General features: G+C 43.6%; 1 protein-coding gene across 35 annotated transcripts in view; it reads left to right on the top strand.

Annotated features, from left to right (window-relative positions):
* Window positions 1-24,085, top strand: part of EPB41L3 (erythrocyte membrane protein band 4.1 like 3) — a 237,586-nt gene that overhangs the window by 150,195 nt on the left and 63,306 nt on the right. For all 35 annotated transcript variants that reach the window (XM_040479329.1, XM_040479319.1, XM_040479321.1 and 32 more), the window contains one exon: window positions 391-588. In XM_040479329.1, the coding sequence (XP_040335263.1) occupies window positions 535-588 (54 nt within the window). In that variant the 5' untranslated portion in view covers window positions 391-534. The remainder of the gene's footprint in view (window positions 1-390; window positions 589-24,085) is intronic.

Genomic DNA, 24,085 nt, shown 5'->3' with positions numbered 1-24,085 from the left:
CCAGAGCCCGACGCGGGGCTCGAACTCACGGACCGCGAGATCGTGACCTGGCTGAAGTCGGACGCTTAACCGACTGCGCCACCCAGGCACCCCTACTTAGTGAAGTCTTGATGCCATTTGCAAACTCAGTGTTTCTAAACTAAATCCTTGAGTCAAACTGAAATGAAGCCCTATTGGTACATTTAAATGGCAAAGTTACGTAGGTGAAACTGTTAGCAGTTTAAGCATCTGTGTACGTATACGTGTCCATTCACAATATCCTCATCCAGACATCTCTCCTGCTCTTGGAAATAGGAAAACCAATGTCTGAAGGGTTCTGCTATTGCCTGAGCAGTGCAATATTTATTTCCTGTCTTGCAGTGAAAACTGTTCATTGTTTGCTCTTCACAGGTCACTGACAAGGAACGGGAGTTCGCTGCTGGGGCTGCAAAACAGCTCGAATATCAGCAACTGGAAGAAGATAAACTTTCTCAGAAATCATCTAGCAGTAAACTATCTCGATCTCCATTAAAGATTGTCAAAAAGCCTAAAAGCATGCAGTGCAAAGTGATACTTCTGGATGGATCAGAATATATCTGTGACGTGGAGGTGAGTGCACGTTTTAAAACTTTTTTTGTCCCAGATATTGAGACCTGGAGAATGTTGGTATAAAGCATCCAAGGCACTTTCTTGTGTTCAGAACTCTGGAAAATTATTCAGACCTGGTTTCTAAATACAAAATTATTTCCAAAGTCCCTAACAGATCACATTACTAAAAATACTTATAATGCCTCCAAAATGTTACAATCAAGAGAAAAATGTGATCTTAATTAAAAAAAAAAATATTTTTCTAACACTTCCCATGGTAGGAAAAAAAAATGGAGGCCTTAAATCAAGTTTTCATTAATATCTTGTGAGTTATCATTTAAATGAATTTACTTTTTCTGTTTGAATAGTTATACTTTTTAATTTGAATGATTTTATTTTTTTCTATTTTAAATTATTTAATATTTTTTGTATTTGAATAATTTCAACCGTTCATCGGTATAAACTTGTAAATTTCTGTACACAGCACTGTAGGATAGTGTGAACTGAATATGTCCTCTTAGAGTAACTTTTTTTAATGTACATCGTGGTGGGCATTGCAGTTTGAGTGTAAAAAGGTATAGTGGCTTTTGTTTGTAAAGAAAAACTAAAATTCCTCTCAGAGAAGGAGCAGTGAGATGACTTTTGTCAGAGATATTTAGCAAGATCGAGTTACCAGATGGGAACAACACTACCTGTCCATAGCGGTGGAGACGGATGATCTGTTGCATTCTCTGTGTAGCACAGAGGACACACGGAGGGTGTGAACTCAGGCCACCGGAGCGGGAGTTGCGTGTGCACCGGCCACAGTGCCTTCCCCCCACAGCTGGGAGGGAGCAGCTTGTTCTTTCCGCAGGTGATTCAATTTCAGATTTAACATTTTCTTTCATTTGCTTATTTATTTTTTTTTTCAGTTTATTTATATTGAGATAGCGTGAGTGGGGGAGGGGCAGAGCAAGAGGGAAAGAGAGAGAATCTTAGGCAGAGCTTTCTAAAGAAGAGTCTAGAAGGAAGTTTACTGAGTTTTGTGTGGGGGTGGCAGATAAATGCTGCAGGGCTGACTGAGGTACATGTGTTAACCATTCTGCTAAACTTAATTTATATCCCATGCTTCCAATGTGTTACAGATAACCTATGGTTTTGAGTTCAAAATTTTTATTTTGTGCTTAACTTTGGATATAATTCAGTGTTACTGTTAATGCCCCTGTGAGCATTTTGAGTGACGTGGTCTTGTTGGTCAGTTATTTCTCTTTTATAATTCTTTTTATCAGTTTGACAGGTTCTTAAGAATAATTCTTTTTTTTCTGGGGCACAAAATCCTTTGCCAACAGGATATTTTCAGTTTTTCAATGGACGTTGGTAGTAGAAAAGAATGCGGCCACTATGGACTGACAGCCTTGTCGAGAAAATAGAGAGATTTGGGCATATGGCAGAGTGAAGTGGACTTATTTGTAGCTGACTGGCTGAAGGAGAAAAATGGACTGTGAATCAGTGACGTGGTTCTCAAGGTGGCAACAGGATTCTAGTTGAAAAAAGCACATTCAAAATGCCTCTTGGTTTTAGATACGACGACACATAAAACTTGGCCGGCAAGGTGCGTGGGATATAATAGGTAAACGGTGCTGAAAAACCTTGCCCTAAGGAAGTGTCCTTCAGTCTTGCTCTCCTCTAAACTGAGTTTTTATCCATGTCTTGGTTCAAGACACTCATGCGCGCGCGCGCGCGCACACACACACACACACACACACACACACACAAAGCTGAACTATTCTTTCCTTTTCTTTATTTTTAATTTTTTTTAATGTTTATTTATTTTTGAGACAGAGCGCGCGAACGGGGGAGGGTCAGAGAGAGAGGGAGACACAGAATCGGAAACAGGCTCCAGGCTCTGAGCAGTCAGCACAGAGCCCGATGCGAGGCTCGAACTCACGGACTGCGAGATCGTGACCTGAGCCGAAGTCGGACACGTAACATACTGAGCCACCCAGGCGCCCCTGAACTATTCTTTTCAAGTGACGCAGGCCTTTAAAAGTGACTAATGGCCTGTGTGTCAGAATGCAGGCTTCTCATGAAGCAGACAGTGTGTGACACTAAAGCAAAGTAACAGGTCAAACTTTGTTTTGAGGGATCAGATGCAAAATGGAAATGTGTTGGAGGAAGGGGGTGTTCAGACTTCGTAACAGTTTGGGTGAAACTTATCTTTGGGTTTAAGTCGATTACAAACTCGGCATTAACCAGTTGCGTGGTGTAGCTGTCAGAAACATCCGTGCGGTCATGGTTGTTTAAGTGCAGCGTGTGGTTTGCCAAATGTGGCTGGCAGCCCCCTCTTCCTGGGCAGGAGAGATCCTGTCCGCAGTGTCTTGTCGATTAGCCCGTGCAGGATAGCACTTGTTGGAGCCACCAGACCCGGGTGTGAAAATAGATTTGTCTACTTGTAACCTGTGTGATTTCAAGGAACTCCAGCTTTCTGTGCTTCAGTTGACCGGAAAAAAAGGAGGTGAAAATACTTGCCTCAAAAAGCCATTATTGAGAAGATTAAGGTAGATACTTAGTTTGAACACTTTCTGCAACGTGGCATATTCTTGAGAGAAACCGTGAACTCTGAACTGAGCTTATTTAGCAGAGAGTTACAGGATGGTGAGGGATCTGGACACCTCTTCTCATGAAGAATGATTGGAGAAATAGAATGCATTGAAGAAACAAAACATTTCCACATGTCTCCGTCTAGATTTGGAGGGGACAGGATAGCGACTTTCAGTTACTTGGAAAAGTTGGCGTTGAATGTCTGTCATAACACGCAGATATTTTTTAAAGTATAGAGAGCAGAACTAAATTAGAAGTTACAGGAAGTCCAATTTTTAAGTAAACAGCAAACGCATGTTTTAAATTATTGTTGTCAACCTTGTGATCTATGTTCTGCAGTAGGATTCCAGCAGAACCTGTAGGTGCATTTATGGAAACCATCAGCTCCTCAGATATGGTCTCAGACCAGATAACTCCCAGTACCTCTTACTACTCTCAGACTCCTGGAGAGAAGAGACACACAAAAATCTGAATTGAAAAAGCAGAATTGTTGGGGCGCCTGGGTGGCTCAGTCGGTTGAGCGTCCAACTTTGGCTCAGGTCACGATCTCGCGGTCCGTGAGTTCGAGCCCCGTTCAGGCTCTGTGCTGACAGCTCAGAGCCTGGAGACTGTTTCAGATTCTGTGTCTCCTTCTCTCTGACCCTCCCCTCGTTCATGCTCTGTCTCTCTCTGTCTCAAAAATAAATAAACGTTAAAGAAAAAATTAAAAAAAAAGCAGAATTGCTTCCCTAAATCCCTGTACCTAACACATAGAGTTTCAAGTGAATTAAGAACAGGACGCAATGGGGCGCCTGGGTGGCTCAGTTGGTTAAGCGTCCGACGTCGGCTCAGGTCATGATCTCTCGGCTTGTGAGTTCGAGCCCCACGTCGGGCTCTGTGCGGACAGCTCAGAGCCTGGAGCCTGCTTCGGATTTTGTGTCTCCCTCTCTCTCTGCCCCTCCCCTGCTCATGCTCTGTCTCTGTCTCTTTCAAAAATAAATAAATGTTAAAAAAAAAATTTAAAAGAACAGGACGCAGGAGACAGTAACAGGCATAACTTTTTTTTTTTTTTTGCATTTAATACGGCATCAAGAAAAGCATTTTATTTTACTGAAATCTCGATGCCTAAGTGTTTTCCCCCATGGCTTATTTAAAGCCTTCATTACTTTACCATAAAACTCAACAAGGCTCACCTCTGCCATGACTTTATCACGAGACTATATACTCACATATAAAGGACCCCCGTGAGTACACTCACATGCACACACATACACACTCCCATCTTAGAATACCCTGGCCCTGTTCTCTTTTCCTTCGAAACCACAAGGTAGCATTTCCCCTCTCCCCCCAGTGCTGTAGTGGTCTTCAACTCCTGCCTCCTTGTGGTTAGATGGAAACCTTTTTCAGTTATGCTGGCTTTCTCCTATTTTCCTCAAGAGTAGTCTTAGGTCGGGGCGCCTGGGTGGCTCAGTCGGTTAAGCGTCCGACTTCGGCTCAGGTCACAATCTCGCGGTCCGTGAGTTCGAGCCCCGCGTCGGGCTCTGTGCTGACCGCTCAGAGCCTGGAGCCTGCTTCGGATTCTATGTCTCCCTCTCTCTCTGACCCTCTCCCATTCATGCTCTGTCTCTCTCTGTCTCAAAAATAAATAAATGTTAAAAAAAAGTTTAAAAAAAAAAAGAGTAGTCTTAGGTCATTGCAGCATTTGGTGTTTTTCTATTTGACTATTAATAATTTTTTCAAACTCTTAAATCTTGATTACCTAAAATATATTTAAAAACATTACTCCTAGTAAAATACAAGAACAGATCTTATCATAATAAAAGGCCTTTTAAGCAACTTGGTATCTATGTTGGGAAATGTTTACATGCTAACCCTATTTTCATGTACGCCGACAGAATAAATACTAATAGCCATTACCTTCCCATTTTTCTTGGACCATCAGAGAACACAAGTAACTTCCTGTAGCCAGTTTACTCTCACAACGGCTGTTTACTTCCCAGACATAAATTTTAAAAGAGAAAATAAAAATACCCCCGTCACATGCGGTGAAGGAAATAGCGCTCACCCTGCTTTCGTCCCATTGCTTCTGTGTCGTGCGGACTCATCTGAGTCTGACTGATGGGCGCACGATGTATTTCCCAGTGACCATCCAGTTAGAAATGTTTTCTCTTGTTTGGGTGCCATTCTGATAGCGTCTGACTTGGTTTTAGGAAAGTCAGACATGGTCTGAAATTTGAGTCCGTATTTCATAATACGAGTTTGCCTCCGCATGTGTAAGACGTTGACACCATTTTATGGTGTAGTTTGGTTCTCCCCAAGAAAGCTGATGGCTGGAGGAGTCTAGTGCGTCACTGCAGAAGCTCCACAGGGTTTACCTTGCAGGTGTGACTTACAAGGACCCTGCTGTCTATGCATGGGAAACCGCAGCTTAGTCCACTTCAGCTGTAAACGCTGCTGGCCTGACGGTAAGGGGACACCTAGTGCTTCCGGGCCCAGTTAAATCCACACAGGGCTGGCACCTCCAGGGGAAACTGCCAGGGAATCAGCCACACTGGAGGGAACGATTTCTTTTTTTTTAAATTTTTTTTTTCAACGTTTTTATTTATTTTGGGGACAGAGAGAGACAGAGCATGAACGGGGGAGGGGCAGAGAGAGAGGGAGACACAGAATCGGAAACAGGCTCCAGGCTCCGAGCCATCAGCCCAGAGCCTGACGCGGGGCTCGAACTCACGGACCGCGAGATCGTGACCTGGCTGAAGTCGGACGCTTAACCGACTGCGCCACCCAGGCGCCCCTGGAGGGAACGATTTCTATCCAGATTGGGGCAGATCAAAGGGGGCTACTTAGGCGCGACGCTGAAACTGTAAAAGCCTGCCCCCCTCTGTCTAGAGGGCCACTGGTTGAATGGGCTCCATGCCTGAGTATCACTCGGGTCACGCCAGGATGGCTCAGAATCACAAGCAAACACAGAAATGGGGCAGTTTGCTCCAACAAGCATTTCTTGCTGCCATCCAGAGATGCTTCTGAGGAGCCAGAGAGGGTAAGACTATTTATGGCTCCATATCCTAAATGTGCTTTCTGTTACCCTCTAACTATTGGTCAGGAAAGGAATGTGTGAAAAACTTTCAAATGCTCTGTCTTGCCCATGATTCAGTTAACTGTCCAAGCCATTCTTCTGTTTCGTATTTTCACTTACTGGGATTTGGTTGGAAAAACAATCAGTGTCTGAATCTTCCAGTTGCTGTAGGTTATGCGACTAAAATACCTGACAGTACCTTTGGGGGTCCTCGACTGGAGGGCACATAGAATTGTCATAATCCAAAAGAGTCGATTAGGGCACCTGTTGCTTTTTGTGGATTGTAAGAAGTAATTAACTGTAAAAAGTAGAAAAGGAGGATGTTTGCCAGACCAGTGCGAGCACTGTTCATTCGATGCTGCATAAGTCACAGGGTGTTTGAGTCTGTGTAGTTGCATAAATTCCGATTTAACCTCTCAGTGGGTCTCTGCTCAGCTGACTGCCTGACCACATCATGCCATCTGTCATGTGCTGTCACTGTGTCCTGTACAGCACGGCAGCTCCCCTGCTTGAAGATCGATGCCCCTGGGGACTCCCAGGGATGGAAGGACTTTAATTAACTTGGTTTTCTCATGTGACGACTCTTTGGTGCAGCTATGGGAACACTTACCTACAAGACTCGTTACCACACACCCTCTCGTTCACCAGACAGAGCCAGTACTGAGTGTTTCCAAGGTGTTCAGATTTGTCCTCATTAAGGCTTGGCTAAGAAAAATGAACACTTTTTACTCAAGTTGTTAAATCTTTTCTCCTGGTTTTCATTAAAAAAAAATAATAATAAACTCTCATAGTCTGTCATGAGTGTAGACAGTGATCTGTTCAACACTTTATTAAGTTTAAAATTAGGAGTATAGGGGCGCCTGGGTGGCTCGGTCCGTTAAGCGTCTGACTTCAGCTCAGGTCATGATCTCACAGTTCGTGGGTCCAAACTGCGCATCGGGCTCTGTGCTGATGACTCGGAGCCTGGAGCCTGCCTCGGATTCTGTGTCTCCCTCTCTCTGTTCCTCCCCCCGCTTGAGCTCTGTCTCTCTTTCTCTCTAAACAAATAAATAAAAGCATTAAAAAAAAAAAAAAATAAGGAGTATAAATGTGAAAACGTAGAACCGGTCCCCGGACCAGGTGGTGGTGGTTTGGAAGCTGCATGAATTTTGGAACCTGAGCGTCTGTGCACGTTGGGTGGTCAAAGTCCTAGCAAAGGTACAATCACTGAGGATTCTTGTTGCTTTGCTGCCGATGGTCACGTGGAGTTAAGGCCTGGCAGGCGATTTGTTCTGCGGATGTCAGGAGTCTGACCATGTGCTGCGGGAACACTAGGTTTGCTCTTTCCCCTTACCGTCCCCCGCGCCCTTCATGTCCCCACGGTGTTGTCCCACCGCTTCCTGTTGCTGAGTTGTTGACGTGAACTTGCCTGTTCTGCTGGCAGGCAGGTGGGAGTCGCACTTTTCACTGGCACGTGGTCCCCTGCTCCGGAGAGCGGTCTTGTTTATTTCGTGCTGCTTACTTACCATAGGGTGCTTGATTTTCAGAGATGGTCATTACCCGATTGCTTAGTGAAGGGCGTGCGTGGTCTTTCAGGTTGAAAACTAATCCTCGGTTTTCTACCTCTCACCGTCCTGCGATTCAAACTTCAGGTTATAGTTCATGCTGTTTGTGTCTGGTTTACTTGCTTAGATGTCACCTCCTTCAGAATCTTCCCCACTTTTATCTCTGAGAGTTGTCATGTGTGCTCTGGACAAAATCTTTTAAATTCCTTTACTCTTTGTGTGACCTTCTTGTCGCAGACCCTTCTGAGATGGCGGGTTGGCCACGGACCCCTTTCTTTGGGCTCAGGGGAGGGGGTGCTCTCTCTGCTGCTGCTTCAGAAGTAATTCCCCATAGCACCCTGGCCTTTAGGCTTAACTTGAGATTTAGGGAAAGACCACATAAAAGAAGGAATACCTGTGAGTGTAAGTGCCATTCTTGGGTGTGACAGACCCGCAGCCATCCCACCTGGCACCCATCCTGCTTCCATCTATTAGGTGCCAGTTTAGGCCCCCCATAACTCAGTCCCGGCCCTGAAAGCCAAGGAATTGCTTCCCTATGTTAGACCAAGACAGTCCCCGTTTCCCTCCTCAGGAAGAGTCTCCCAGCATGGCAGTAGCGTGTGTGGTGACCACAGCCTCCCATTCATATGGGCTGAGCTGGCTCTGTGGCCCCAGTGCACCAGGCCTCTTCCTAGCAGTGGACCTATGGCACAGCTTCAAAACATCGCTTAAGACATTGTCTCCACCAGACACCTCGTTAAAATCCTTGCATTTGCCAGAATACGTTGATCAGATTGTACAGAGTAGGCCCAACGAGAAAGTTAATCATTTGAGTTTTAATTAACATTTGCCTTAATGCAAATTCTTTTTTTTGTGTTTACAACGATTTCAATCTGTAGAAGTAACGTCACACTGTGTGCACAATCTTCCCCAGGGAGTTTTACTAATTTTGCAGAGGCTTTCCTACGAAGTATTTTTTTTTATTTTTTTTTTTAACGTTTATTTATTTTTGAGACAGAGAGAGACAGAGCATGAACGGGGGAGGAGCAGAGAGAGAGGGAGACACAGAATCGGAAGCAGGCTCCAGGCTCTGGGCCATCTGCCCAGAGCCCGACGCGGGGCTTGAACTCATGGACCGTGAGATCGTGACCTGAGCTGAAGTCGGATGCTTAACCGACTGAGCCACCCAGGCGCCCCAGTATGAAGTATTTCTTGAGGACCTATTATATTCTAGGCACTGAAAACTAAGTGAGTAAGACTTGAGGCTTCGACAGAGGACTGTCTTACTCATAGAGTCCCACAGTCTTAAGTCTGGAAGGGACATCGGAAATGACTTTGTCTTCTGTCTCCTCTCACTGATGAGGAAATAGACCCAGAGCAGTTAATGTGAGGAAACACAGCCTGGAACCAGTAGGGAAGGACTAGAACCCAGATCTCCTGCCGTCTGCTTCAGAGGTCTCATTACTATAGCTCCAGAAACATTCCAAGTCTTTGCAGAAGGAGCAAACCGAAACAGAGTATTTATGTCCAGCTTGGGTTTGTGAAATAGTGCGATGAAAAGAGAAGAAGGAGGAAGACCTACTTTTCAAATTAATAATATATTAGATTCTTGAATATCTCCTTTACTGGTAATTCTGTATGCCTTTGACATCAAAATTGATCACTTTTTCTAAATTTTGTAGTTTATGTAATTTGGGGGTAAGTAAGACCACCAGAGTGGCTCTTCCTTTTCTCTCTCCTTCCCTCCCCTCTGCTGGTGGCTGGAGAGCTTTGAAACCTCCTTGAAGCGCATCTGCCGTAGACGCTCTAAAAAATGTCTCCTTTTAATAAACCGGCAGCTTGACTCTAAGCCTGGAGTGGGTTAATCAGGCCTCCCTGGGAACAAAAGGGCTCTGAGGTTGTAAGCAGATCCTGTCCAAGAGGGACAGGTTAAGCCATTGGAAAGAATGCCATTCTTTTAAAACTTCTTAAACCTAATTGCTAAAAGTGGTTGTCAAGTCTTTGCCTCTGGTTATACTAATCTGGTCATAGGGATCACGAGATAAGATACTATGTGAAGAGTAGAACTTAAGAAGCAACATTGTTTCATTTTGAATAAGAAGAGGAAACTAATACAGAAGCTCTTGAAACTGGTACATGGAACAGGGTTCAGGCTTGGCTCAGCTCTTTGCCTTCATACAGAATAATTTTAGGCAAGTTCTACAGCTGCCATGGTCCAGCTCCAAGTGGAAAGGCCAGTTTAAACTGAAGACCCTAGCCATCCCCCAGAGAGCAGCAGTTTTCATTATCCTGTGATTTTTTTTTTTTGTTTCAACTTTCCTGATCAATTGCCAGTTCATTTTATAATTACAGCATTTCCCCCATGAAAGACAGGTTATAATTTTCAAGATTATAGCTCATCTCCCCTTAGTTAGCACTTAAATTGATGCCTTTCTTTTCATAGAAATACTCTCGGCCCTAAAGAAAGTTTAGGAGGAAGACTCTTGGTATCAGCCGTAAGATTAGAAAATCTTTTCATTAGATGGGTAATAACCTGGGACCGTTTCTGCGTGGGGTGATAGTCTCTTGATTTTGATATCACTTTTTTTTCATTAGCTTGTTTCAGCAGGTGTCTTTTGACTTTGTTTCCAAGGTCAGAGATCTAAGAACAGCACCTGTGGCCTCTTTTTCAATCCAGAAGTGAAGTCCAGTAGAATCCCAGTTTCTTCTAGTAGGAGGAGAACGTGAACTCTAGTTCAGTCCCCGCCTCCAGTATGGATGGATGGGTGTGTGTGTGTGTGTGTGTGTGTGTGTGTGTGTGTGTGTGCGCGCGCGCGCACCCATGCAGATGTCCAGCAAAATATAGAAGTGGGGTCAGGGAAGACTGGAGTACAGAATGATAATGGAGGCCTTACTGTAGGGACAGGATAAAATATTCACGAAGAAGTAGTTTTCACTTGACTCCTGGCATCTGCTCACTGATCCAGTCAGTATGACATATAGTCGAAAAAGGAAGCACCTGCTCAGGCAGTACTTGGTTTCAGGTTTTGGCTGGCACACAGGCGTTGTGGTTCTGTGTCCAATTTGCATGTGAAGGGAGGCCGACATGCTTCCATGTTACTTTGAAGAGTATTTTTAACCCAAAAGGAAAATTAAGTTGTATTTGTAAGTAAACGCCTTTTTGTCATTTATTATGACTATGATCTTGTTAATTTTTGTAGCAGAGGGAAAGGGGAGAAATCTCATAGTATGTCAGCTCATTCACATTTGCTGTTTGGGTATGGCGATTAAATAATTCAGCAGGAGACAGGAAGCATGATGAAAGAGGGGCGAAAGCTCTGCTAAAACGTTTCATAGTGATCTGGAACAACTGCATATTTTTGTTAGTGACATATCCTGTGGCTAATATTTATGGCAGCCACAATTAATAAATTACAGCAGCCAAGTTTGGCACCTCTTTCAAGGCCAGTAGTGCATTCAGCTTTGAGTGTGAGCCTCATTTGGGGCTATCAGTACATGAAGAATAAATTGTTCATCATTCTTGCCAGAGTTTTATATTTTTTCTTACATTTACGCCTTCTCTCAAGTTTTCCAGATCAGATAGACATGCTCAGTCCAGTGCAAGTCGCACCAATAATAAATAGGGGGGCCATTTTAAAATTCTTATATGAATTGAAAACTTAGATTCAGCTTTGACCTATTTTTTAATTTTTTTTAAATAGCCAGGGACTTTGGCTAAGAAACTTGGCCTCTCAGTGTTGATGCTGTGCTACTCAAAATATTCAGGTTCTTTACAGACAGCCTAGTAGAAATGTTGAACTGTAGTTGTATTTTCAATGCATGCACTGAGTAGCAGAACTAGCATTTAATACTTCAGTTAAAAGGATCACTTGCAGGCAGGCTTTTAAAAGTGCGTTTATGGGGGCGCCTGGCTGGCTCAGTCAGTTGAGCAACTGACTTTGGCTCAGGTCGTGATCTGATGGCTCGTGATTTCAAGCCCCACATCGGGCTCTGTGCTGAGAGCTCAGAGCCTGGAGCCTGCTTCGGATTCTGTGTCTCCCTCTCTGTCTCTGCCTGTCCCCTGCTCGTGCTCTCTCTCTCTCAAATAAACATTACATTAAAATTTTTTTTTTAAAAAATAGAAGTGTGTTTCTGAAACTCATAATATGGAGGCACCTGGGTGGCTCATTCGGTTAAGCATCTGACTTTGGCCCAGGTCACGATCTCATGGTTCGAGAGTTCAAGTCCCACATCGGGCTTTGGACTGACAGTGCAGAGCCTGCTTGGGATTCTCTCTCCTTCTCTCTCTGCCTCTTTCCCACTTGTGCATGGTCTCTCCCTCTGTCCCTCTCTCCCTCTCTCTCTCTCTCTCTGAATAAACACACTTAAAAATTAAAAAAAAAACAAAAACTCATAATGTGTAGATGTCCTAAAAATTGCACACATGAATATCTGTGGAAGTACCATGAAACAGTCAAATCAGACCTCAAGATTGTTGTACAGTAGGATAAGCTTTCACAGTTGATTCTGTAAAGAATTGAATTTGGAGCCTAAGGGGATTAAACTTTGGGAAGCAACCTGTAATAGCGACAGCCTGTGACATCTTGGCTTTGCCATTTGTTTGCACATCCCCTAAGTGTTCTCAGTTTTCTCATTTGCAAACCAGAGCTCAGGGGGTGACTGCGAATGGCCAGGGGTGGATGTTAAATGCTTACAGGTGCCAGGGACCCTGTTGGACCTATAGTGCTAGCAGATTTGAAAGCTTCCCTAACTTGATACACTTCCACCCCATAAAGTATAAAGTGTATACCTCTAGGCTTTGCCTAGAAGAATTTAAATAAAAACACTCTGTAGAGTGGAGGCTTTTTAATATAAAAATGGGATCATAGCCTTTACACTGCTTAGAGATTTGCTTTTATCCTTCAGTAGGTGAATGGGTAAGTAAATTGTGTTGTAATCCAGACAATGGAATCTTACTCAGTGCTATGGAAAGAGCCACGAAGAGACATGGAGACTTGGAGACTTGGAGAAGCCTTAAATGCATGTTTCTAAGTGAAAGGAGCCGGTCTGAAGGGCTACATACAGTATGGTTCTGATGATATGAGATTCTGGAAAACGCAAAATTATGGGATAATAAAAGACTAGTGGTTTCCAGAGGTTGGGGTGGGGTGAGGGGCACATAGAGAGATGAACAGGCAGAGAGCACACAGGATTTTTAGGGCAGTGAAAGTACTCTGCAGGGCACCTAATGGTGGATACTTGTCACTACACATTTGTCCAAACCCATAGGAAGTACAACACCAAGAGTGAAACCCAATGTAATCTACGGACTGGGTGATAATAACGAATCCGTGTAGGTTCATTGATTGTAACAACCATGCCATTCTTGTGGGTACTGTTGATAGTGGGGGTGGCTGTGCGTGTGGGGGGCAGGAAGGACGTGGGAAAACATTTCCCTCGACTTTGCTGTGTACCTAAAATCGCCCTAAAACAAAGTTCAGTCTTAAATAACAACAACGACAAAACCACTCACCTAGAAGAAGCTTGTCAGGATTGAGAAATGACCTGGAAAACAGGAAATTTGCTTTTTCTCATACTGCACAGCTTGAACCTGCTGAGAGGAGACAGAAGATGTAGCTAAGGTGCTATTACTATGGTGTCAGAAATCAGGAGGTGTTTAACAAGCCTGAGTGTGTTCTAAAATATTCATACGCACTCCATTTCTGGCTTTCGGTGCCAGTCTCTTATCCTGCACTGACTCACATTTTACGGCAAGCAAGGAGGTAGTGTTCCTTGGCCTCAGTAATGAACTCTCTCAAATTATGCAGGAGAGTCCATTATGGAAGGGGCCTGACGACATCACTCTGTTCTTCCTTCATGTCTAGTCCCTTTGGAAGTTGGCGTGGAACATTCTTTCTAGTTCTACTGAGCCTCCACTCACTGTGTTTTCTGATTTCTTTTTTTTTTTTTTTTTTTACATTTATTTATTTCTGAGACAGACAGAGACAGAGCATGAACAGGGAAGGGTCAGAGAAAGAGGGAGACACAGAATATGAAACAGGCTCCAGGCTCTGAGCTGTCAGCACAGAGCCTGACGCGGGGCTCAAACCCACGGACCGCGAGATCATGACCTGAGCCGAAGTCGGACGCTTAACCGACTGAGCCACCCAGGCGCCCCTGTGTTTTCTGATTTCTTATCTGGCGACTCTGAGCGATGTATTTGAAGAGGCTTCTTTATGTTCAGTTTTATTTTAAGTGTCCTTACAAATTCAGATCATCCTTTATTTGTCCTTCGGTAGCAAGTATAGGCTATGGGACGGGGTTGCTCTGTTTTGTTTTTTTTTTTTTTTTTTTTTGGTTTTTTGTTGTTGTTTTGTTGTCTTTTTGTGTGTGTGTTTTGGTTTCGTTGCCTCTTACCATATTAGGAATTCTGTGTGGTATGCTGGGTGTTCATGAAATAGCTAGGGACACAAGAGAAATAACCAGGAAAAAGGAGAGAAATGGGAACCTACCCAGCTCACTTCCTTTTCGTGTTGGAGCAGGTCCTCTACTATCGGTGAGAACTTCTCTCTTGCCTAAAGAAATTGGGAGCGGCTCTTTGAGGTGTGTTTCCTGGACTTTTCTTTCTCTTTTCGGACCTAGGTTTTGAAACCAGGCTATTGACAGAAAAGCAAAAGTGCACATCTTCAGCTGGTTGTAAATACCTGCTTTGGAGTAGAGGTGTTCTCAGCCCCGGTTTGTGTTAAAAATGGTACGCATGTCCCTATTTGGCAGGTAGACACGAATTACTCGAAAATGTCGGCTGACTCTCCCTGAGGCGGTGTGTAAGGCCCCCTAACGTCCAGCAGCATTCATGTATTCTCTTTTATTTTGTTTTTGAATTTCCAGAGTGATTCTGCTTAGGCTCGGGATATTTACATCATTCTGCTTAGAGCTTGGGCAGGGAAGGAGACATGAAGAGCGGGCATCGAACACATTTGAAACATCAGGGGTACTTGAGGCAGACGAGGCTGGAAAGGAAGGCCAAGGACCCATCCGAGGGGATGGGTTTGATGTGCTAACAAGGTTGGGTATCGTTTAGATACTTTGACTTTCTATCTCTGAGTCCGTTACAAACTACTATAAACTTAGTAACGTGAAACCACATGTTTGTCGTCACGTTTTTCGGCCGGTCCTCTGCGTGGGTCTCCTACAGCAGAAATCAGATTATTCACTGATTGAATCTTCATCTGGAGGCCGAATGAGGGAAAGAGCCACCTTCATGCTCCTTTGAGCTCTTGGCAGAATTCGTGTTCTCCTGGTTGTAAGCCTGGGGACCTGGCTGTCGGCTGGGGACCAGTCTTTGCTACAGTCTGCTCTCGGGGCCTTGCCACGAGGCCCCCCTCAGTTTCAGCAGCACAGAACCTCCCTCACTTTGAGTCTGGTTACCTTCAAATCTTTCCTCCTCCCCTGAGGTTACCAGCCTGAAAAAACTCTGCTTTTAAGGGCTCACACAGTCAGGTCAGGCCCACCCAGATTATGTCCCGATCTTAAGGTCAGCTGTGCCATCAGAGCATAACCTGACCACTGGAGTGAGATCCACCTTATTCACAGCTCCAAGGATTGGGATTGTGCAGGAAATCTTAGGGCCATCTTAGAATTCTGCCCCTCACAAGAGGTGATGGGGTTTCTGGGGCTTTACCTAGGGGAGCTCTTGGGCCATTTGTGTTTTTAAAACATACTTCTGTTAAATCGTCATCGAAGAGGAAGAGACTCAAAACAGGGACGTTAGTCAGTTCTGGCAGTGAATGCAGCAAGACATGCTAAGGACCAGAACTGAGGCAGCAGCAGTGGCATAGAGGGGAGAGAATGGGTTTTCAGGAACTGTCCTGAAAAGGAGCAGAGCTGGGGCGCCTGGGTGGCTTGGTCGGTTAAGCGTCCGACTTCGGCTCAGGTCATGATCTCGCGGTCCGTGAGTTTGAGCCCCGCGTCGGGCTCTGTGCTGACAGCTCAGAGCCTGGAGCCTGTTTCAGATTCTGTGTCTCCCTCTCTCTGACCCTCCCCCGTTCATGCCCTGTCTCTCTGTGTCTCAAAAATAAATAAACATTAAAAAAAAATTTTTTTTTAAAAAAAAAGAAAAGGAGCAGAGTTGATTAATTAGATGTAGGGTGGGGATATGGGTAAGTGATAACAGACAGTAACTTATAATGACTTCCTAATTTCTGGATCAAGTGGAGTGGCTGCATAGACAGATGTAGACTACACGGAGAAAAGTTGATAGGGGAAGATAATGAATTTAATTCAGAACGATCGAGTTTAAAGTGCCCGGAATATGAAAGTAGCAATCTGCTACTGTAAATGGATGTGTCGTTCAGCATTTGGTAGAGAGGCCGGATTGGCAGGCTTCGTGGGAGCCATTATCTTCTATCCTAATTCACACTTGGGAGTGGAGGAGATTGCGAGGATAGTCAATGAATGAATAAGAAGAAGGAGGCTAGCAGAGCCCTGGGGGAACACTAGCATTTAAAGTTGGGAATGGAGCGAGCTTGGTCAAAGCTCCTCCCCATGCCTCCTGTTCTTCCCTACACCCAATCCCCGTCCCTTTTTGCCATTAGCTTGTGCGCTGGGTGTGCATGACCCCATGGGGACATTATAAGAGTGACTGTGGTTGGCTGAGTATCCTTCAAATAGTTCAAAGAGAGAGCCTATGTAGAAAAGCATCCAAGATATCATTTTATAAATGCCATTAAAGCATTGGTTACACTATTGGGTGTAGAAGACAGGAAGCTGGAGATTGTGTAAGGTACCATCCCCTGAGAAAAAATGAAGTGTTGGGCACAAGTCTTGTGCCCCCCTCCAGTTTGTTGTCTGTTCTCCTTTTATTTCTGTAATTTGGTTTTTTGCCATCCTTTGGGCTTTAGGCTTTCCATTACACAAAGCGGTAAGAACCGTAACATTACGCTCCTTACGAGGAATGACTGATCCCTGATTTCTTTGAACTACTTAACAACTGTTAGGAGTAGTTTCACGTCGGCATACTGTATAGTTGTGATTTTTAAGGCACCATAATTATACTTTAAGCTGTGAAGGAGTGGTCTCGTTCAGAAAGCTTTCTTAAAATGTTGATCTCAAAGTTGAAAAAATAAACCCTTTATGCGTAGCGTCCCGGAGCTTTCCAGTTTGGACTATGGTGAGGACCTGCTTCTCTTTCAGGTATTACCCCCTGCCCCACCCCTGTCTCACCTTCTCCCTGGTCCAGGGAAGAAGGCATCTCGTACTGAACTCTTGGTTTGCTTCCCTCTCTCTACAGCAAAGAAGCAAAGGATTCTTTTTCTCTCCTATCTCTGGGCTGTGTGGACCAGCCAATGCACTTTAGGCTTTTTATTTGTTTTTCCTAGGAGAGGTCATGGATTCCAAGCTGTGGGAGCTCTCTGTTGGAACGCATAACATTTCCATCCATAAAGCTAGCTTCCTATAGCTTGTTGGTATGGTCTCCCTTACGTGACGACTAGTAGGGATATCATATTTCTAGATAAGTGAAATTTAGGTCTTTGTCTTGCTTCTCCTGCCAAGGCTGCTCTGTTTTGTTGGCGTTGCCTGGTGACTGTTTCCTGCGGTCTTGGTCCAGGATATCTCTACAAATGGCAAATTAAAATGGCCAGATTAGATATTAATTCATGAATTGCTTTGATCAGTGGAGGTTTCCTTCTTGTCAACACATAACACCTCCTTGCTGCGTAGGAATGTATTGTTTTCAGTGTGACAGACAGCTGTGTTGAACTGGTATGTACATTTGGTGTCATTTTCTAGCAGGAGTGAAAGAAAATCCTATCTCTAAGTCCCGTTCCCACTTCGGAATGCCCCGCGTTTTCCCTGCTGCTGCTTATGGGAATGAGTGATGGTGTCCAGATGTACACAGCCAGTACAAGGAACTGGTTCTTATGATGGTGTTTGGAAAACTGGAAAGAATAAAGAGACTTGTTATTTCTTATGGAATGCCATGGTGACAGCAAATAAAGTCACTAAAGAGCCACCACATTCTTCAGGGAAATGCCATTAGACTGAGCATGTCAAGCTCATGAATGGTTTTAGATGGTTACCCCAAGCAAAATGCTTCAGTCTAATGTGCCCAGTTATTCCTTTGGGGGAAAAAAAAAAGCTATCTAAAATGCCATGATCTGCAGACCTTTAATAGTACACTGGCCAAGAATTGATCAGGACAAGGAAGCCCACCAAAATCACATTTGGAAATGCGATGCACTTCAGAAATACATATTATTTGACTTGGGGCTTCTATTCATCCCCTGCCATGTTCTAACAAGGACTTCAGGTGTTTTTATGTAAGTGCACATGATGGCATGAGAAGAAAATAAATTGATAGAGAGCAGCACCAAAAGAAAATGGAAGAAGCCAGGAAGGAGGTCAGTCCCAAAACACACGTCCTGAGCTCTTTACCAGACCCTGGGGAGGAAACCTTGACTCTCAGTGTCTGCACTATAAAAACACATCAGTTTCAAAAGTTTCCATAGAAGCACGTTTTTTCCAAGTCCAGTTGTTTGAGAAAACACTCCAATGCAGCTCTCTGCTAGCTGCTGCTTCTTCCCTGAATAGCCGTCCGGAAAGTCTCCATGGCTGTTAGTTCTCAGTCTAACCTTCAGTAAGCAGCAAGTAATGATTTGTCAGTTGGAGATTACGTTCCTCGTTAATTATCTGAGATGCAATGCCTTTTATGTTGTCTGTTTATTGCAGAACTGTGTTTTTTAATAGCAGAACTAGAGGGGATATAGACATCTCTCAGGAGAGGTGAGAGCTTCACAGAGACATGTTCCCAAAGAGAATATCACCCTCCTTCTGGAAGGACTTGGGCCAGGACGTACTTGAGGTCAAGCAAATAGCTGGGGTTAATATTTGGATCTAGGCCATTGTAGAGACAAAAAGATGCTCCAGGTCCCAACTCTGTACTCTGTAGACCATGACTTCAGTGATTTCAGCTCAGAGAAACCTGAAAGCTTCAGGAGTTTCTTGTACACTCTTCAGGATAACCTCAAAGCAAACTCTCTGCCCAGGTGTGTAAATATAAACCATCTCCTTTATACAGGATTATTAAAACTGTAAGCCCATTAAATGTTGCGATTGCCACAAAAATGCTGAGTTCAGTTTTAGGACAGCTTTCAGGGGGCGGGCCGGTTGCATATTTGAGGGTGAACTCCCCAATCTGCTGTTGACATTGATTTTGTATTGTCCTCAATTAGATGAGGGAGAAGAGACCATTCTTCCTACTTTGCCAGAGAATCCAGAGAACTTCCCTGTACTGTGTATGGGTTGCCATCCACTCTCGTCGCAAGACCCTACCTACACTGTGTGGTGTGAAAGTGCGGGTCTGTTGATCCTGGAAGATCAGGCTGATCTCATACAGTGGAGTCCAGAGAGGTCCCTGGAAACCATGATCCTCCTTACATTTTTCTGTTTCAGAGTGAGGGGTAAAGGGTGTATCAGATGGTAGTAATGGAGTGGAACCATAGCTCCTGGAGGAAAACTTGAGAAATTTATTAACAAGTTAACCTGCAACATTGGAACGAGAATTTTATTTTATTTTATTTTATTTTATTTTATTTTACTTTATTTTACTGTACTTTACTGTACTTTACTGCACTTCACTTCATTTTATTTTTTGTTAAATAGAATTTATTGTCAAATTGGTTTCCATACAACACCCAGTGCTCATCCCAACAGGTGCCCTCCTCAATGGCCATCACCCACCCTCTCCTCCCTCCCACCCCCCATCAACCCTCAGTTTGTTCTCAGTTTTTAAGAGTCTCTTATGTTTTGGCTCCCTCCCTCTCTAACTTACTTACTTACTTACTTACTTATTTTTCCTTCCCCTCCTCCATGGTCTTCTGTTAAGTTTCTCAGGATCCACATATGAGTGAAAACATATGGTATCTCTCTTTCTCTGCCTGACTTATTTCACTTAGCATAATATCTTCCAGTTCCATACACGTTGCTGCAAATGGTCAGATTTCATTCTTTCTCATTGCCACATAGTATTCCATTGTGTGTATAAACCACAATTTTTTTATCCATTCATCAGTTGATGGATATTTTGGCTCCTTCCATAATTTGGCTATTGTTGAAAGCACTGCTATAAACATTGGGGTACAAGTGCCCCTATGCATCAGCACTCCTGTGTCCCTTGGGTAGATTCCTAGCAGTGCTATTGCTGGGTCATAGGGTAGGTTTATTTTTAATCTTTTGAGGAACCTCCTCACTGTTTTCCAGAGTGGCTGCACCAGTTTGCATTCCCACCAACAGTGCAAGAGGTGAACAGGAATTTTAAAAACTAGCAGGTTTTTCATTTGTGGGAATACGGTGTTGCCTTCATGCAAAACATAGGAGGAAAAAAAATTTGCAACGTTCTAAGATCTGGCTAGAGCAGATGATACATACCCACGTGGTAGGAAAATACAAGTAAATTGGTCATGAACAAATCACAAAGATCAGAGCAGTTTTTGAAGAGTTTTGAAACAAGACATCAACCCCAGATGCATGCATTTATTTAGCTTGATTTTCTTTACTAAAAAAAAAATCATAATTCTGCTCTATGCCAGGCCCTGTGCTAGGTGTGGGAATCCAGTCATGAGTAAAAGCTGCTTTCCTGAGCCTCAGCTGTTAGTAACACCATAGAGATCATATAGAAACCAGTGTAAAAGTGCCACCCTGACCAATGCAGTGCAGGGGCTCTGTAAGCACGTCCTCTGGGATTTGAGCCGAGTCCTGGTGCTGGAGGAGAGATCTCAAAGATGGGCAGGTAGAACGTTCCAGGATGCAAAGATGGCTTGCGCAGATTTTTTTTTTTTCTTTTTGGCAGGGGGAAGCCTGGGAGGAGAAGGGGCTGAGAGAAGGCTGTCTACAGAATGTGGAAACAGGGGAGGGGCTTTGTGGTAGAAAAGCCAGAGAGGCAGGCAGGGCCTCCCAGGCTGCAGTGGTCCAACCTTCACACTTGGGCTAGCTGTGTCCCAGAGCGTCTCTTGCTACTGAATCTGACAGTGAAACACTGGTCTTCCCACATGGACCTATTCTCCCTGAGGTTTTTAATGTAAAAACAGAAGTTAAAAGAAATGTGGTAACATCCCAGAGGGGACCTCCCTGGAGTTTGACTTCACATCCCACAGTGCATCCAGGATCACAGGCATTTTGCTGCCTGGCCATCCTTGGGAGACGTGGATGGTGCTAGTTTATAGCACCAACAGTAAAAGAAGGGGAAAAGGCATCTCCTGAGCCCCTGGGAACGTCTGTAAGTCTCTCAGGCCCAGACCTCCCAGTTTAACCGTGAGTGCAGGTAAGCTCCAGAAAAGATAGTTGCTTTCTCTTGAGTGCAAGATAAAGCAGACTAATCTGGACAAGCGTGTGATACTTTGCTCTTTGCTTGAAGAGAATATTTTTAATTTTCTTGTCATAAAAAAAATGTTAGGGTTGTTTCTTCAGGCAAAAGCCTGGGCCTGCTTGAAAAGCAAGTTTTCTTGATTTAATTTGCTGGATCAGTTTTTATGTGATTGTTATTTACTACCATTCGCTAATGCTACTTACCGCTTTTTTTTTTTTTAACCACAAAACTTAAATAATCATCTTAGATTCAGTTAAGAGCAGTGACTAACATTCTTTTCAGGTTAAATGAGTACTTAGAGCTGTTGGAGTAAGGGTGACCTTCTGCCCTTCTAACTTTTCTTAACGCTGCAGACCTGAGGAAGAGACAGGTCCTGTCTGGTCTGATTCTAGAATTAGGACCAGGCCTCCCTTTTCCTTAGCTGGGATGAGCAGCCTCCTCCCCACCCCCATTCACAGGAGTGGGGACTGACAAGCAAAGAGGATTAGTGCTGGCTTTCCAGGATCGTGAGCTCAGGCAGCATTAAGGCGGGATGCCCCCGATACAGTGGTGTCAGAAAACAATACTGACCTTTGACACGTACAGCCAACTGTACCCCAGAGTGGCCCATATGAGGCATTAAACACATCAGAAAAAGTTGAAGTATATATCAAATCAAGATATTTAATGATCGAAAAGGCGTTTTCTCTCTCTCTCTCTACTGGATTTTAAATACTAATCTAAATTATAATATGCTCACATGAAGGCTGATAGAAGTAGCACATAGAGTGAGATCATCTATCCTACTTTTTCCAGAGGTTTGTGTTTCATTCTAGGTCTTTTGTACACTGTAATATCACTTAAATTTAAAATGGTAAAATGATACAATTACATCTTAAAATTATGTGAGTTGTTGATACCATAGCCCTGATATCCTTCATCTTCCTGCTCTCAGCCTTGCCCTATGAATAGGCTAACATAGTTGATGGAAAGAACACAGGTTCACTTGTTACCTATTTGTTTAAAGCAATGACCATATTATTCTTACTTTTTGATCGTCGATGCCTTATAGACTTGAAAAGTGACCATGCTGCAAATTGATACTCATGAAATTTATATTAACAGAACTCATGTTTTCATTGTCAACATTTACATTGCCCACAGCTCTTTATTTGACGAAATGAATTATACATCACGATTTGAGTTTGTGTGTGTGTGCGTGCGTGCGTGTGTGTGTTTGAGAATTGTCTTAAGAAAGAGATTAAGTACTTCTTCTGACAGGAAAGAATTCTCAAAGTTCCACGTCATTCAGAATTAGACCCTGTGGTTATTTTACATTATTCAAGTTTGTTTCTCTTGCAAACATTCTGCTTCCCTAGGCCTCCTTTTCTGCATTCATTTTGCACACTTTGGCTTAGTGACCTGAATCCTTAGCAGATTAACAACAGGAAATGTTGTCTGATAGTTCACTGCCAACATCTCATATGTGTGATGTGAAACTCTTTGTAAAAAAAACCGAGCCCAATGTTTTTGCTGTCCAAGAAGAAGCATGCTTCACTGGAAAGCTATTATCTACCACAGTGCATGTCTCTGAGCACAAAAGTCTGATTTCAAATAGAGACTGAAATTGCTTCAACAAATGAAGGCAGAAACAGATTGTGGCTGAGTGAAAAAGGCCTCTTTTTAAAAAAGTGGAGAGGCTTCCCGTTCAGGAAGGGACTCTTGTCGCCAATGTGCTAAAAGTAACTGTGCACTGAGTCTGAGTCAAAACATAGGACAACTCTATTGCGTTCGAACAATTCATTCTTGTTTTGCCAGGACTATATGCCATATGGATGATTCTGTAACCATCTTCTGTTTTGGCCTAGAATGTACCAAAACAAGCCAGTGCACCCAATGTATATTAACCAGTGTGTGTGTGTGTGTGTGTGTGCGTGCGTGCGTGTGTGTGTGTGTGTGTGTGTGTGTGTGTAAATGATAATTTAATGTACCCTCGGCTTATGGATATAATACTATTTTTCAGCAATTTCCCAGCTTTACCTACACGGTGATATTTGTTTTTCACAAGAGAAATGGGATGATTCCATTGCTGCACTCTATGCTAACTACCTTGGATATAAATTTAAAAAATAAATAATTTTCAAAAAGAAAGAAATGGGATGATTTCACTGCAGAAGGAATAGGCTTCCCACAGTATGCTGTTCTCTGCACCGAATTTCAGCATTAGAAACCCCAAATTTATTGGGCTCCCTATTGAAAGGGCCTACTTGGAGTCAGCAGCATTGATTGCCTGTTTCTTTCCATGAGCTAGGCAGTGTGCCTTCCTGTTTTATCTCAAGTGTTGGTATTATTTCCATTTGATAATGAAGGCAGTGAAGCTCAGAAAGGTTGAATAACTAGTCCAACCTCACAGAGCCAGCTAGTTATAGAACTAGGGTCCATCCTCAGGGCCGTCTTCTATTCCTCATATAGAGCATGGAATGTTGAGAAAACAAACTTGAGTAGGTAATGATGCCCATTTTAAAGATGTTTCAGTAATGCTAGATGAATCATGATCTCTGGGTAACTGAGACATGGACTGGAATCACTATTTTGTTTAAAAACTTACCAAGACCAGGGTCGCCTGGGTGGCTCAGTTGGTTAAGCATCTGACTTTGGCTCGGGTCATGATCTCGTGTTCCATAGGTTCGAGCCCCGTGCGGACAGCTCAGAACCTGGAGCCTGCTTTGGATTCTGTGTCTCCCTCTCACTGCCCCTCCCCTGCTCGCGCTCTGTCTCTGTCTCTGTCTCTGTCTCTTTCAAATGTTTTAAAATAAACATTTAAAAATTAAAAAAAAAAAAAACTTACCAAGACCAGAAAAGAGTTTCATATTCATATTTTAACAGAACACTCCAGATCATCACTGCTGACTTAACTGAGCAAGAAGTGTGGCAGAATAATTACTAATGGGCTGATCGTGGTAGAGTCGTTGAGAAACATTGATTTGAAAGAGGAAACCACCAAGACTTTCTGAAAAGCTGATGGCTCATGGATTTAAA

The sequence above is a fragment of the Herpailurus yagouaroundi genome, unplaced genomic scaffold, assembly GCF_014898765.1.
Source record: "Herpailurus yagouaroundi ecotype Mexico unplaced genomic scaffold, PumYag 142, whole genome shotgun sequence".
Classification (NCBI taxonomy): Eukaryota; Metazoa; Chordata; class Mammalia; order Carnivora; family Felidae; genus Herpailurus; species Herpailurus yagouaroundi.
Note: the sequence above shows the minus strand (reverse complement) of the source record. Positions and strands in the feature narration are given on the sequence as shown.